This window comes from Vanessa tameamea, chromosome 22, assembly GCF_037043105.1.
Source record: "Vanessa tameamea isolate UH-Manoa-2023 chromosome 22, ilVanTame1 primary haplotype, whole genome shotgun sequence".
NCBI lineage: Eukaryota > Metazoa > Arthropoda > Insecta > Lepidoptera > Nymphalidae > Vanessa > Vanessa tameamea.
In genome coordinates, this window is record NC_087330.1 from 7,992,787 (window position 1) to 8,007,500 (window position 14,714).

At 31.0% G+C, this 14,714-nt stretch overlaps 1 protein-coding gene across 1 annotated transcript; it reads right to left on the reverse strand.

Annotated features, from left to right (window-relative positions):
* Window positions 1–513: 513 nt before the first annotated feature.
* LOC113397634 (hemicentin-1-like) lies at window positions 514–14,593 on the reverse strand. Its single transcript, XM_026636049.2, has 25 exons — window positions 14,321–14,593; window positions 13,850–14,079; window positions 13,185–13,307; window positions 11,526–11,615; window positions 11,023–11,151; window positions 10,087–10,249; window positions 9,343–9,527; window positions 9,001–9,079; window positions 8,750–8,910; window positions 8,502–8,667; window positions 7,968–8,216; window positions 7,814–7,886; window positions 7,468–7,664; window positions 7,224–7,395; window positions 6,615–6,709; window positions 5,819–5,972; window positions 4,990–5,111; window positions 4,473–4,616; window positions 3,749–3,886; window positions 3,290–3,402; window positions 2,752–2,982; window positions 2,229–2,376; window positions 1,367–2,007; window positions 1,148–1,300; window positions 514–814 (listed from the first exon to the last, which is right to left on the reverse strand). The coding sequence occupies exons 1-25, from the start codon at window positions 14,541–14,543 to the stop codon at window positions 536–538; spliced, it is 4,458 nt and encodes a 1,485-aa protein (XP_026491834.2). The 5' UTR covers window positions 14,544–14,593; the 3' UTR covers window positions 514–535.
* Between the last annotated feature and the right edge of the window lie 121 nt (window positions 14,594–14,714).

Genomic DNA, 14,714 nt, shown 5'->3' on the forward strand with positions numbered 1-14,714 from the left:
GCCCATGTGGTCGTCCTAAATAATATAAAAAAAAATACAGAAAAATATTTTTACCGATCAAAATTACTTATTTAGCAAAACTTCCAACTTACGAGATAGGTAAATTTAATGTCTGTAAGCATGTTACCTGCAAGATCACCCTCTAAACAGACTTTTTAACTAGTAACTACATCTGAATCCATTCTTTCGATTTTCACGATAATACTACATAATAATACAATTTTAAGATGAACGCGCCGAGAAATATACTTAATTTTTTTAAATTGTTCACAGAAAGATAAACATTTAACGTATTATTGTATTTCATTGTAATAAATAATATAAAAATTATCGTGTCTTAATTTATTTTAACATTTGTATAATAACAATATTACGTAATACTATAAAAAGAACCACTATTAATAATAGAAATTGAAAGGCGTTTCCAATCATATCGATTTTATTTCATAATTATAAATGAAGTTTTAAGAACAACATCTAAATTAATATTACATATTTAAAAGTTAATTAAAAATAATTCGAATAATTTATATATTTACGTTAAGGAGTGCTCGGAAACAAGTGGCATTTTTCTTAAAAGATTTGCTTTACCCTTAAAGATGTTTTCGTAACCAAATGCCTTTTTGAAATCTGTCAAACTGCAACAGTAGGTAAAACCTTTGGTAACGTTTCGCCATTCAGGATTCCTCATCCATTCTGTGTCACCACATACATCTTTACAAAGCATATGACGTGCAGCTTCAGATTTGGTTAAATTAGGCTTATTTACTTGAATGACTGCGAGGGCTTGTTGCTCTTGTAAATTTCGGATTACCTAAAAAAAAAAATCATAGTTTCAGATTTAATTATTTTAAAAAAGAGTAATTATTAAGTTTCTTGCCGGTTCTTCTTGGTAGAATCTACATTCCAAGCCGGTTGTAGCTTCACTTAATGTAGTTTGTAAAATGACGATTCAAAAGTGCTGTAAAAGCCCACTTGAATAAAGTACATTTTGATTTTGAATTAAGATTTTTGATATTTTTTTATTTTTAAAATATTTGTGAAATTTTAAATCACTTTGAAACTGCATTATGTATAATTTACGACGACTTTATATGCTCGCTTGATGATTACACATAAGACTTAATAATGATACAATTATTATTACCTTCCACATATACTGTGGTGTAGGTTGATCTGAAGATCTTAAAATAATCCCAGCATCAGTACTTTTATCATAAAACGCTCCAGTCCAAACTGATAGTTTGAAATCAAGGAATTTCACAAGAGACCTCACTCTTCGCTCAACCTCGTCCCAATTCTGTAAATAAATTTGCTTCAATTATATTGTTTCTTTAAGAAGTGAATATCTTAATTGAAATCTAACCTCTGTGCCGCACGTGCTCCAGTGTGGTAAAACATTTAAATCGTTGTAAGTTGCCACTTGTGGGAATCCTGGAGACACATCCCTGGGATTCACGAGTTGCTTTTTAGCGAAACAACATTTATCTCTACATTTGTATATTGCATTAAAATCTTTAGGTAAGTGATTACTGCCAGTAAATTTAATTGGAATATCAGGAACTCTATCTGCCAGAGATCGGTGAATATGGTGCCTTGAATATAACGTAACATTTTTATCTTTATCGAAGCAGATATCGTAGACACCCAGAAATTCGGACCGCAAGCTGTAACCGACTTTCAATAGCTCTGTGTTACCCCTGCTGCAATGCAATCCAGTGCTTTTCGACAGTGGTTTAATTTCCTCGTTACAATTTAAATCCTCGAAATCGATATTTTTTCCTATTATTTGAAATTCCGTATTTCCAACACAGCTTGCCAACCTCTGTTGGCCAAAGTTTGTACTTTTGTGGGTTATATAGCTCGTTGGGCAAACCAATAGGAATTTAGTGTTTTTGGGTATTCTCATGAAGCTACCATTTATTTCAAATAGAGGCCAACGTTTGCTAAGCGACAGTATAAGCGGTTTGTATGTATTAAAGTTATTCTCAATGTTTAACAAACAATCTAAAAATAAATACCCCATAATTAATGCAAGCCTTGAAGAAAAAAAAGTCGTAAACAAATTTTAGATGATAATCGTTTAATTAAATTTATTTCAACTATTCCAAATGTTTTTATAAAATAGAAGCACATCGCAAAAATTGCTAAACTATCCGACAAAATAACGACGAATAACAACACGAGTTTAACCAAAATACTCATTTGAATTAAAGTAAAAAACTCACCATCAGCGACAATATTAAAGGTACGGCTAATTTTACCGAAATCGTTCGACACTTGGCATTCGTACTCTCCAATATCACTAACTTTCATTACGAGATCAATTGTGGCAGACGTTTTTTCAATTTTCCTCCCATTGTGAGACCACGTGATCTAAAGCAAAAGAAGACGACGAAAATTATATTATATAAAAAAATTTTAAATTAATTCAAAGGAAATAAAATCTCATCGTTGACGTTGTGTGCTTTTTCTTGCATTAACTTGTTATGACAACAGAACAAGTAAAGTATCACGGTATATAAATATTTCAACAAAAACAAAATATGAATTAAGAATGGGCTAATACTCTAAAAGATCAAGATACGAATTTAAACGCTGATGAACATAATAATAGACCATCAATTCCTCTTATAATTATTATTTCCGATATTTCATTATTTTATGCATTGTATTAATAGTAAAAATAATATAGTATTAAATAGTTTAATTTAATTGAAGAGAAAATTATGGTAATTAAATCTATCTTACGGTTGGATTTGGAAATCCAGTAGCGCTGCATACGAAGAAAACGTTTGCTCCTTCAAAAAATTCAATTCTAGTTTCTTCCTCAGAATTAAAACGAGGTTTACGCCCAACGATGACCATCTTGTGAGATGAATGCGATGATACATAATTGCTCACTCTGCAACTGTATAACCCTGAATCTGATGGCGAAGCACGGCGCAAGGTCAAGGGACCAGTTGAAATGAGTACTCCATTCTGTAAACAAATCACAAATAATTTCAAACAATATTATCGGTTACAATAATAAGACTGTATTACAATAACCGCTTTTTACTAAATGCATATGTATGTATACACGGTACATATACCAAAATAACATTTTTTTTTTCATTTTTGTCTGATTGTTTGTTCCGGCTAATCTCTGGACCGATTTTGAATGGACTTTTATTGGCAGCTGATCTAATAAGGAGTAACTTAAGCTACAACAATAACTTTTTGTTAAATTCAAACGCGCACGAGGTCGCGGGCACATCTAGTATAAAAATAAAATTGAAAATTGTACCTTATACCAACGAATTAAATCTCCAACGTCATGCGAAGGTTCACATTCAATGTTAGCTGATGTCCCTTCTTCTATTAACTCTTTGACAGGGACGTTACGTGTTCTTGGATATGCTACAAAAGAAAAATCAAAACATTTTTGTAGACTAGATATTTGAATGCAATATATAAATACATAAAAAATATTAATTTAAGTTAGACTAATTATAGTTAGTTATCTTGGATTTTGGCAATATTGCAAAAACATTACTATTTAATAACATGCCTGGTTCAAATCTCATCTAGATAATAAGAATTGCGACTTATACTGCTAATTTTTTTGGCCATTTTGCGCAGTTTTTATATTGCAGAAGATATTTCACGTTTTTATTAGTTACGTTAGCAAATTATTTCGTAAATTCAATTATAATATTACTCAAAACAATTGATTTATTTTCAAATTCTAACTGTTTATACTCACGGTAAACTTTGACATAGAATTCTTCTGAAACATGACCTAGTGAATTTTCAGCTTTGCATAAATATGTACCCGTGGAATATTTATTCACATTTTTAATTATTAATGTTCCGTCTTCTTCAATACCAAACATGTCAGTCCCTGCAATAGACAATAAAAAACTTTTTTTTTAAATTTATTATAATTTCCTACACGTACCTGTCCGCGCTTCGGGTTGCATTTTTTTTCGTAATTTTACATATTTGCATTTTTGCTTCGGATTTAAAGCAATCAATTAAACAAAATAATTGGGAAAAAAGTTCTGTATTTTCAGCGAAGAGGATTCAGAACGATTTAGTAGTTCGAATATAAACAAGTTCATAGCCACAGTACTTCTATAGAATCGAAAAGAAATTTTTTGAAATATCAAAACCATGGATTTTATTTTGCAATTTTAAATTTGTGCATGATGTTTAATTGATTTTTAAGTAAAGGGTTCTATATGACTTATCTCACTTATTTGTCTTACAGTAGCATCGTGATCTAGTATTATGATAATATTGATCTCTTTATGATATTTTAATGATAATGGAATTTAAATTATATAAAAACATACGAACCCAAAATAGTAATTTATATTTACAATTTTCGTCTTAAAGTTGGTACATCGTTTTTGACATATGTAGCAATATATTGAAATTGATAATTTAAGGTAATTCTGGTAAAACGAATTTATAAATGATATTACCTAGAGCAAGTTTCAATCCGTCCACTATCCAAGATACAGTTGGTTTTGGTTTACCAACAGCCTCGCATGGAATTCGTAACACTAAGTCCCCTTCCACAGCATTTAAAGTTTTGTCCGGTAACTTGTTTTTAATAAAAGGAGGTGCTGCAAAAATGTTATTATTAATTATTATTATTATTATTTTTCTATGTTCAAAACTATATCCTATTTTTTTAATAAATCTTTATTTATTTCTCCTCGCAAAATTATTCTACTCTTCTTTGTCACGATTGATTCATTTTTGTCTTTAACGAATTTTTTAAAGTTTTACGGTATTAAAAAAATAATGATATGTACACATTTGTAACTAAATAATAATAGTTGCTAACGAACATCTATGTATTTAAGTAATTACCGATAGTTGATATTAATCAACCTCAATTTAGCATTATAAACTCATTGTACTCGTATTTATAAACCAACAACGACAGAAGTAAATACTCGTTAAACCAGTTACATTATATTAAATTGTTTTTACCTAATACATGAACTTCATACGTAATAACAGCTGTATCAGCATAATTACGTGCCTTACAAACATAAAACCCTTCATCTTCAATTTGGACTCGTGGTATTTTGATAGAGTTCATTCTATCAGCTCTGAAAATATATATAAAATTTAAGTACCTACCTCTTCTTATTTTTAAAACTTTTACAATATGATAAATCTTGAATTTTGATATGTCAAAAATCTAGTTCGTATATTGTAGTAATATTCTAATATAATTTTTTATGATTGTTACCTAACTTACCGTGTCACAATCTCCCCCACTCATTTAATGTTTCAACATATTCTCACCAGAAATAAATCTTCTTTTTAACAACAGCTTAAAAGAAGATTTAGAGCTTGTTACATCACACAGGGGAGCCCAGATGGCAATCATGGATGTTAATCGATAATTGCTGGTTCAAACAAATCCAAGCTCCACTGAATTTTTATGTGCTTAATTTGTATTTACTAATTTCGTGCACGACGGTGAAGCAAAATATCTTGAGGAAACTTGCAAACTATTTGCATACCTCCTCAAAGGGAGAGGAGAAATTAAAGCAGCAGTGAGATATTTATAGGTTTTTTCTTTATTTTTAATGTACATTACGCTGGCTGAGAATTATTGTGGGATCATGCATTACTTCAGCACATATTTATCCACAAAAAAAAATAACACGTGAAAAATCTGTTCTATTTTTCTGATTTCATTTTGCAAGTCACATCTATCTCGGCTATAATATATATATATTATATATATATATATATATATATATATATCATGCAATGATTTTTATAATTTAGATTAGCTTTCGCCTACCTTAATAGCTTCGGTAAAGATTTCGGATCGAAATTTTTGAAAATCCATTTCGTTTTTGGCTCGGGATAACCTTCAGCAACACAAGGTAACTCCAAAGAATTTCCAACTATTATATTCAGAACACTTTCTGTAGGAGGTTCGATTTGGACAGGACCTGTTACGAAATATTTAATCAAATCTTTATTTAATTATTATGCTGTTAACGATAAAATTACTTAAGATTGTAGAAGAAATAAAAAAAATATTTAATATAACGCAAGTTGACACGAAATAAATATTATAATATCAATAGTGTAACCGGTCATGGGCCGCCTAAGGATGTAAAAAGACGAAGGATCGATCCCTTCCCCTTGTACTATTGTTGTCCCCAATCCTAACACAAGTAATGAGCTTAAAATGAGGGTTAAATTGGAATATTATTTCTTAATTAATTAATTACATTGCGACTATACTTTAAAAATAATTAACCTTCGATTATTTATACATCTAGGTACTGTTAAAGTTGAGAACGCGTCGAAAAAAATAGTAGCCAACAGTTGGCCGCTAAATACAGGTACACTAGTAAAGTTAAAATTATGACGTTTGACGAGTGTCAAGCGAAGATGTCATGCACACTAAGATAAAACAGTTAGCTCGTTATTTTTAGTTCTTTTGTATTGTGACATTCTATCTAGATACATAAATATAATACTAATACTATACTTTTTTATATGTATCATACGATAAAAAAAAATTAAAAAATGTATTTTATTTATCTACTGTGTAATCTGTGTATACTTTGTAATTTTTTACTTACCATATATATTCAAATTAATATTTCTTTCTGCCCTTCCAAGAGCGTTGGATGCCTCACATGTATAAATACCAGCATCGCTAAGTGAACCTCTGAATCTATAAAAGATAAAAACTTTACTTTAACCGAGTAATAAAATTTTTTTCATCATTAATATAGAATAATATTAGTAAAATTTTATGAATAGTGAACGCGAAAGAATAGGAATGGACATCTCATAATCTCATAAAACTTCTCAACTTCGGGCTGTTACTGAGAATTCAATACCAGAAAATACCAAATAACTTGTTAATCGGTGAATCAATGGTACTTTATTCAGGTAATATAATAAAACATTTTTCAATCGTAAATAATTCAACACTATGACCATATCGGAAAACAACCTCCAGAAAAAACGACAAAAAAACTCGCATAAATACTTTTTTAATGATCCCCGGATTTAAACCCATAAACTCGAAATCTACAGTCTTATAAGCTATGAAACCAATGACATAGGAGATAATACGAATACAATTAAACAGCTGAATGATGTTTATGAGTAATGATAACAACAATGTAAATTCCCGTATTACGAATAGCTATTAACAATAAATAAATACTTGATATACTGACCGCAGGACGTTATTGTTGTGAGTACGATATTTACTAGTATCATTAATTTCAGATTTATTTTTAAACCATCGTATATCAGGATAGGGAAAACCATTCAGAGAACAGACTAGAGTTACTTGATCACCTTTCACTATATTTAGGGTTTCATCACCTTCTTCGATCGATGGAGGGTCTAAAATGATACAATAAATGTAAATAACAATGAAGCTGTGCTTAATTTGTTATTAATTCGATAATAACTCACACTCAACGTATAGTTCAGTGCTATGAGAGTCTTCTCCGATTTCATTACGCGCCAAACATATGTAATTTCCAGTATCGTCGGTTTTAATATTTGTAATGTGAATTGTTTCTCCTGTTTCATCTAATTCTTTATTTTCAGTACTGTCATCAACGACCAGCGACCAAGATATCGTTGGTATCGGCTTACCCTTTAATAATCTAAGAACAATATAAAAATTCCATATTTCTTTCTATCATATGATTATCATCAAACAAGATTTCTAATTATAATAATGAATTCATTTATTACTTTTGCTCCACAAAATATATTATCGATTAAATTTAAATACTTTATTTTTTTTATTTACCTGCAATTTATATCTACATCAGAACCTTCCTTAGCAAAATATGTAGTTACAGATTTATCGATTACAGGTGGTTCTAAAAAAGAGACAAATTTAAATACATTATTTAAATTGCATATTAAATATTTATCAGAATATATAATATATATATGTTTACCGGCTCCGATTATGGAAACGTTAAATGTAACGTTTCTTTCCGTGTTATCATTGAATGCTTTGACTGTATATTTTCCTTTTAGTTTTGGAAGCATATTTCTTATTGTTAAAATTGTATTGTCAGATGAAAGGTTGTAATTATCGTTTACAGTGATTTGCTTGTCATTTTTGTACCAACTTATTATTGCAGGCGGAGAAGCGTTAATTATAAATTTTAAATCAATTGTTTTGCCATATTCAAGTGTTATGTCTGAAAAATAAATTGAGGTCATTAGAGAATATTTGTTGTGTATGAAATAATATAGTCGATTTGTAATATAATATATTACTGAATATATTTTAATTGCGAAACCTTGTGCGTGGATGTTTTATAATAATTTTACTCGTGATTATCCTTAAGTAAAATATCTTCTGGAATTAATTAACGTTATTTAATATCGAGTTAAAAGACTATTTGTATAGTAAATATAACTGGATTAACTATTCACACCAGTCGAAACCAACTCATTAATATTAAAATAAATGAGTAACCAACCTTTGGGATATTCAATCACGTTCAAGTAGGTTTTTATTTCAATTTTCACTGATTTAGAACTCTCTCCTTCTGAATTTATAGCTTTGCAAGTAATTGTTGAATTTTCAACCACCTTATCGATTGTGAGAACAGTCATATAGTCATATGGGAGATCGACTGGCACTACCTGCAAGTTAAACGTTTCTTAAATATCTGCGCACTTAAGGTATCAACTCTATTTAATTATTGTTGAATTTATTGATCGTTACCGTAGCAGGTCCTGTGATGCCCGATGTACCTTCCCACAAGGCATCAGGCTTAGGAAATCCGTGCAATTTGCATTTAATATCAACAGCTTGGCCGTATTCAACTTCAATTTTGTCATCGCTTAGAAGAGTTACCTGGGGCGATTTTTTGGTCAAAGACTTTTCTGTAATCATAATTTCAAATTTATACTTTCAATAATAGGATTACAAAAATTACTCGATGGTCTCAAGAATTGAATGTCTGTAAAACTTACCCAATTCTGGTTTCTGTAGCTCTACCGTCGTTGATGATATCCTCGTTATTTTTTCATTTGTTTCTGTGAAGCCATTTACCTTAAATATAGGAACAATTAATTATTCAAATTTTATATGGCATTTGATGCAATGAAGTTCAGTCAGAATATGAATCTATAAAATATTATACTTTCTAACCAAAGTATTTAATATTTAACAAATATATCTTCTATGAGTGATTTATCTACATACATATGTATGTTTATTTTATCACTACATATTGGTAGCTCACTTTTCTTTCATAGAGGTTTTTTGTACATTTAATATAATCTAATTATTTTAATTCGATTAGTATTACTTACCGCAATTTTGAACAATGTACTTGGCGGAATAAAAGGATCTGTTATGTAGAATTGCTTCTCTGGATCTATTAATGTCAACGGTAGTTCTTTGATTACGTTATCATCCAGATCTCTTAGTTCAGCTGTTTTCAAAACGACGTCTTTTTTGTCATTATTTAAAGCTATCGATAGATATGACTTCACACCTGGATGTAAAAAAATATAAGTACAAATAACAACTTGAGATAACCAAAATAACAGGTTGTCTGTCTTGCGAAGACTATTTGAGTAGAACACTTGAGTTTAATAGCCCCATATTGATTTAAAGATGGATGGTATTTTCTGGGATTCATATTGACTAAACGAAGAGTACTTAAACCTATTCCGTTGTTACTAGCTAGCACCGCTGAGATCTTATGTGATTGAATAATGTGTTTACTTGGTGGTAGACTTTTTTTAAGCCCTTCTGGGTAGGTATCACCCACTCGTCATATATTCTACCGCCAAGCAGCAATACCTTATACCTAGTACTGATTTGTCCAGCTGGATGGTGAACGAATCAATATAACTGCCAGAACAAGGGACATAAGGTCTTAGTTCCCTGGTTTGGTACACACTGTTTTTTTAGGGCGCCAAACCTTTGGGCGATGGCGACCACTTACCACCTTAGGCATTCATCGGTCCGCCAACGTATATCATAAAAGAATAAAAATAAATGTATAAGTTTAAGTATCATATTTGTTTATTTAATACTTTCATATTTACCTGGAACAGGCATAGTAGATGTTTCATTTATGGACGCAGGTTTGACGTATGCGAAGCCATGTTGGAAGGAAACAGAAGTGGATCCAGTTACAACTACTGAAGTTTTACTATTACTGGATAATTCGATCGTATAAACACCAGGCTTTGTGTTCAATTTGCCCATCTTAGAGAGGAAAATAGATACTCAATAAGCCGATTCAATGATGATTCGGTACATTATGTTGATTAAATATTGGACAACATCACATACATTACTCTGATCCCAATGTAAGTAGCTAAAGCACTTGTGTTATGGAATATCAGAAGGAACGACGGTATCACAAACACCCAGACCCAAGACAACATAGAAAACTATTGATTTTTTTCTACATCGTCTCGGCCGGGAATCGAACCCGGGACCTCGGAGTGGCGTACCCATGAAAACCGGTGTACACACCACTCGACCACGGACCTCCGTGAGAAAACATAAACGCCATTATAGTTGAAATTCTAAATATACAATTAAATATTATGTAAAACATCGGTTGTTTTAGCAATTTTATTTGATGGTAGGGCTTTGTGCAAGCCCGTCTGGGTATGTACCATCCACTCATCAGATATTCTACCGCCAAACAACAGTACTTAGTATTGGTGTGTTCCGGTTTGAAAGGTGTACCCAGTAAAACTACAGGCACAAGGGACATAACATCTTAGTTCCCAAGGTTGGTGGCGCTTTGGCTATGTAAGGAATGATTAATATTTCTTACAGCGCCATTGTCTATGGATAGTGGTGACCACTTATCATCAGGGCCACCATTTGTTCGACCGGACACCGATATCATAAAAAAAAAATCTACAGCGAGACGTTTACGCGTTGTTTCTATAACTTCACGAAACAATAACCTTCGTGAAGAGACTTTGTATTCATATTGAAACATATATTGAACTATAACTTACATATGACATCTCTGTAGTTGAAATATCTTTTGTGACTGCAACATTGCCATCCGGATCAATGACCTTAATCTTTGGATTTTTCGCTGATATAGATATTATAACATCCCACACCTTACTATCTACAGTGAACTGTAATAATATAAAGAGTATTGTTATCAAAACGTCTTATTCGGAATGAATAAGGCGTTATTTACCAACAAAATTGTCAAAAATTGTTATTGCAATAAACATCTTAAATGTTTATTGAAAAGGTTTACATTTAAATGCACGGCGACATAAAATTGAAATTTATAGAAGAGTAAGACTAATGCAGCAGGACTGTTATGCACACCTATTTCCCATTCGCAGCAAAAAGATTCCTTTTGGAGCACAGTAACTCCACCCTGCTGTTTAGAATGAATCATAAAAGCCAAGAAATTTTCAAACTCAGCAGCGGGACTGCAATAGTGTAAACTAGAAATTACAATAAAATATCTGTTCAAAGTAATAAATATTTTACGTACCGTCAATTTCTTTAAACTGCCGTTTTCATAAAGTTTTTGGCGTAAAGTTGTCTTTTTGTGTGTGATCGATGCTATGATGTAATTTATTATCTACAAATATTAAAACACAATGTTTATTTAATGTGCTATCTTAATTATTTTTACAAATGGTTATTATTTATAGCTTGAGAATCGTTTGGATATGATTTTAATTGAGCGCAAAATATTATGTTATTACTTTAAATTGAATTGATTTGTTATTATCACGAAATAAAAATATATATTTGGAATTCATGAAAATCGTATCGAATTAAAAAATACATCAGAGGCATCAAGTTTATAAAGTAAATTGTCATCATATAATATATTATCAAACTTAATATTCGTTTATGCAAGCAAAAAGGAAAGAATATATTTTTCTTGCTAGCGAACAAACCAAAAGTAGCTGTAGCTGTAGCACATCATCGTATCAAGCATTCGTTCAAGCCCACCTGAGTAGGTACTGAACAAGACGTGAGTCTGTTACCACTGGGAAATCACGGCATCGCCGCTTAAGCAACACTGAATTTATCTCGTGCTCGGCGGTAAAGGAAAACATCGTTAAGAAAACTGTACATGTTAGATGAGAATCTGTAACGTGCATCCACCAACACACATTGGAGCAGAGTGACGGAGTAAGCTCCAAACCTTCTCCTCAAAAGGTAAAAAAAGTTAATAGGCTGGAATTCAACTAGTCTAGTCTAGCTTATCGACTATTCTATATTACAAAAATCATAATCAAAATATAAATTATTCAAGTAAACCCTTGGAGCACGTTTGAATCGTTTTACAAGATTTAAATAAATTTAAAGCTACCGGTTCTGAATGTAGATTAAACCGTGAAGATACTCAGTAGTTACTCTTCTGAATTACTGCTTATTACGCGTGGAAATCAATGTATAACTAATTCCACCTTCATTAAACCTTATTAATTCACGTTTTTTCAATATGTGATTGAAATTAGTAAGGTCGTTCAATGCTCGAGGGTATAACGTAGTTGCTTACGTATAATAAATAAATAGTTCTTCAAGATGTACTAGTAAATGCAAAATGTTTTTAATTTTAATTCAGACAAGTAGTTCTGGAGTTCAAGCAATATATCATAATTGAATCTCTCTTATTTTTAAGTTATCATTTTGCATAACATAGTCACGCTTTAAAACTTCAATAGGTACTCTATAGGTTCTTCAAAACAGAACATGCAAAATTAGATGCGTCAGTATACTTTTAATTGAAGTAATGAAACGGTAACAATATTTAAAGGGCATTTGTAATGAAAATATCCTTCATAATAATTTAATCGTTTTAACTAATAAATTTCAATATGTATTAAATTTGAAAAAAACACTAACTAAGATACTTAGTATCTTATTGATCATTCTCAATGGAATATAGTATGTTATAAAATATATAACGTAATATATAATTAATATAATATAAAGCGATAATTGCTTTAAATTCGATTAAATCGGGTTTCGTGACTCTTTAAATGTGCCTTCATAAAGCTTAAATAAAGAATATTTTGAGTATCGCAAAAGTTCATATTAACAGGTTAGCTGTCCAAAAAACTGATACCATAGTAAAATAATACGAAGGAATCATATGGCATATGTAAACAGGACAGACATAGGGTTAGCTCACCTTATTGATATCGTGCTTTTTAATATGAAACACTTGTCCTGACGTTGCTTCAGAAAGTTCCTCAAAAACAAGATAGTCTCGATCATTTAAACTCCCGCAAATGCCAGTTAGGAGAAAAGATACCTAAGTGGAAATAAACGTATTTATTAAATCATATATTGATAGTAAAGCATTGCATTATAATACAAGCTGTTGAGACAGATACGTGCTGACTGGTGGACACTGCCGCTGATAGAATATGTATCAAACACTCCATATAATGTCAATGAAAACTATGAAAAATAAGACGTTGCATCCCTCGTGCATGTAACGACACCGTAGCTGCTGGCAGTACTCAAGCTGGGAAACTACCTACCAGCATGCTTAGAGCCCTGACACCAGTATCAAAAGTCACTGATCTAGAGGATACCTATATTCTGGAACAATTGCCACAATTTTGAGTGCCATTATTAAGCTTTGGTAACAAAGAGTACTATCTAATGGCAATAATTTCATACTGTTGATTTCACAATGACATTATTTAAATAATGATATAATATAATAGTTGAAACGATATAAATATACTACACAAACAGGAAACGTAAACTATAATAAAATTAATAATTTAAATAAAATATATAAGATCAGATAAAATTCAACGCAATCAACGCAAATTAATACTTCACCTGGATTGATTTCTTTTGGCTTAAACTCTTTATCCGGTCGAATTGATTATAATCTTTGGCCGATGCGTCCGTGAATACATAGAAATATGAATTTGATTTGCTTTTCTCTAAAGCTAGTTCAATTCCAGCCATCGTGTACTCTGGGCAGTCACCCCCACCATCGACACTTATAGAACTAAGGGCTCTTTTAAATTCATTTCGATCTCTCGTTATGGTTCGTAATTTCGCATCTATAATTAAGGATCTTGTAATTTATAATGAAAAAAATATAATTATTCTATAGATATAATAAATACAACGTTATTAGCCTTTAGATTTTTCTTTACAATATATGAAAAATATAAAAACACAAAAAAAAACATCAAATCTTTTTTCGTAACAATATATAACAATTTAATACAGATTAACTGAATACAGAGCAAAACAACATCAAATAAATAAAGTAGATAACATTAAAAAATTATCACTTACAAGGATCGTTGAAAGTTATCAAAATAAAATCGTCTATTTTCGAAGCATTTGCGTGTAAAACAGCATCGAACACTTCATTCGTCTTAGCCTTAACTTGAGCTATATCATTGTACATTGAACCCGTGTCATCAATAACAAATGTAAGACTGACTTTCGCATCATCTCCATTAGTATACAAAAGTCCATATGATAAAAATATATATATTAAACACGAAATAAACATTGCGAACACAAAAACTTGACCGCACGATGTTCTTCTGTCACAGTAACATATATACTGATAATTATCGTTCCTCGCTTAACATTCCACGTGATACTGTGGCCTATTATTAGCGTCGATGTGGTTTTATTTCTTACCCAGGATAAAATATATGTGTCATATATATTTTATTAA

Excerpts from the sequence above, each read along its gene's own strand:
- LOC113397634 (XM_026636049.2), bottom strand. The coding sequence starts at position 14,543 with ATGTTTATTTCGTGTTTAATATATATATTTTTATCATATGGACTTTTG. Across the intron at positions 8,668-8,749 it reads GCATCACAGGACCTGCTACG|GTAGTGCCAGTCGATCTCCC; the intron begins GTAACGATCAAT and ends TTTAACTTGCAG. Across the intron at positions 3,887-4,472 it reads CGGATTGAAACTTGCTCTAG|GGACTGACATGTTTGGTATT; the intron begins GTAATATCATTT and ends TGTCTATTGCAG.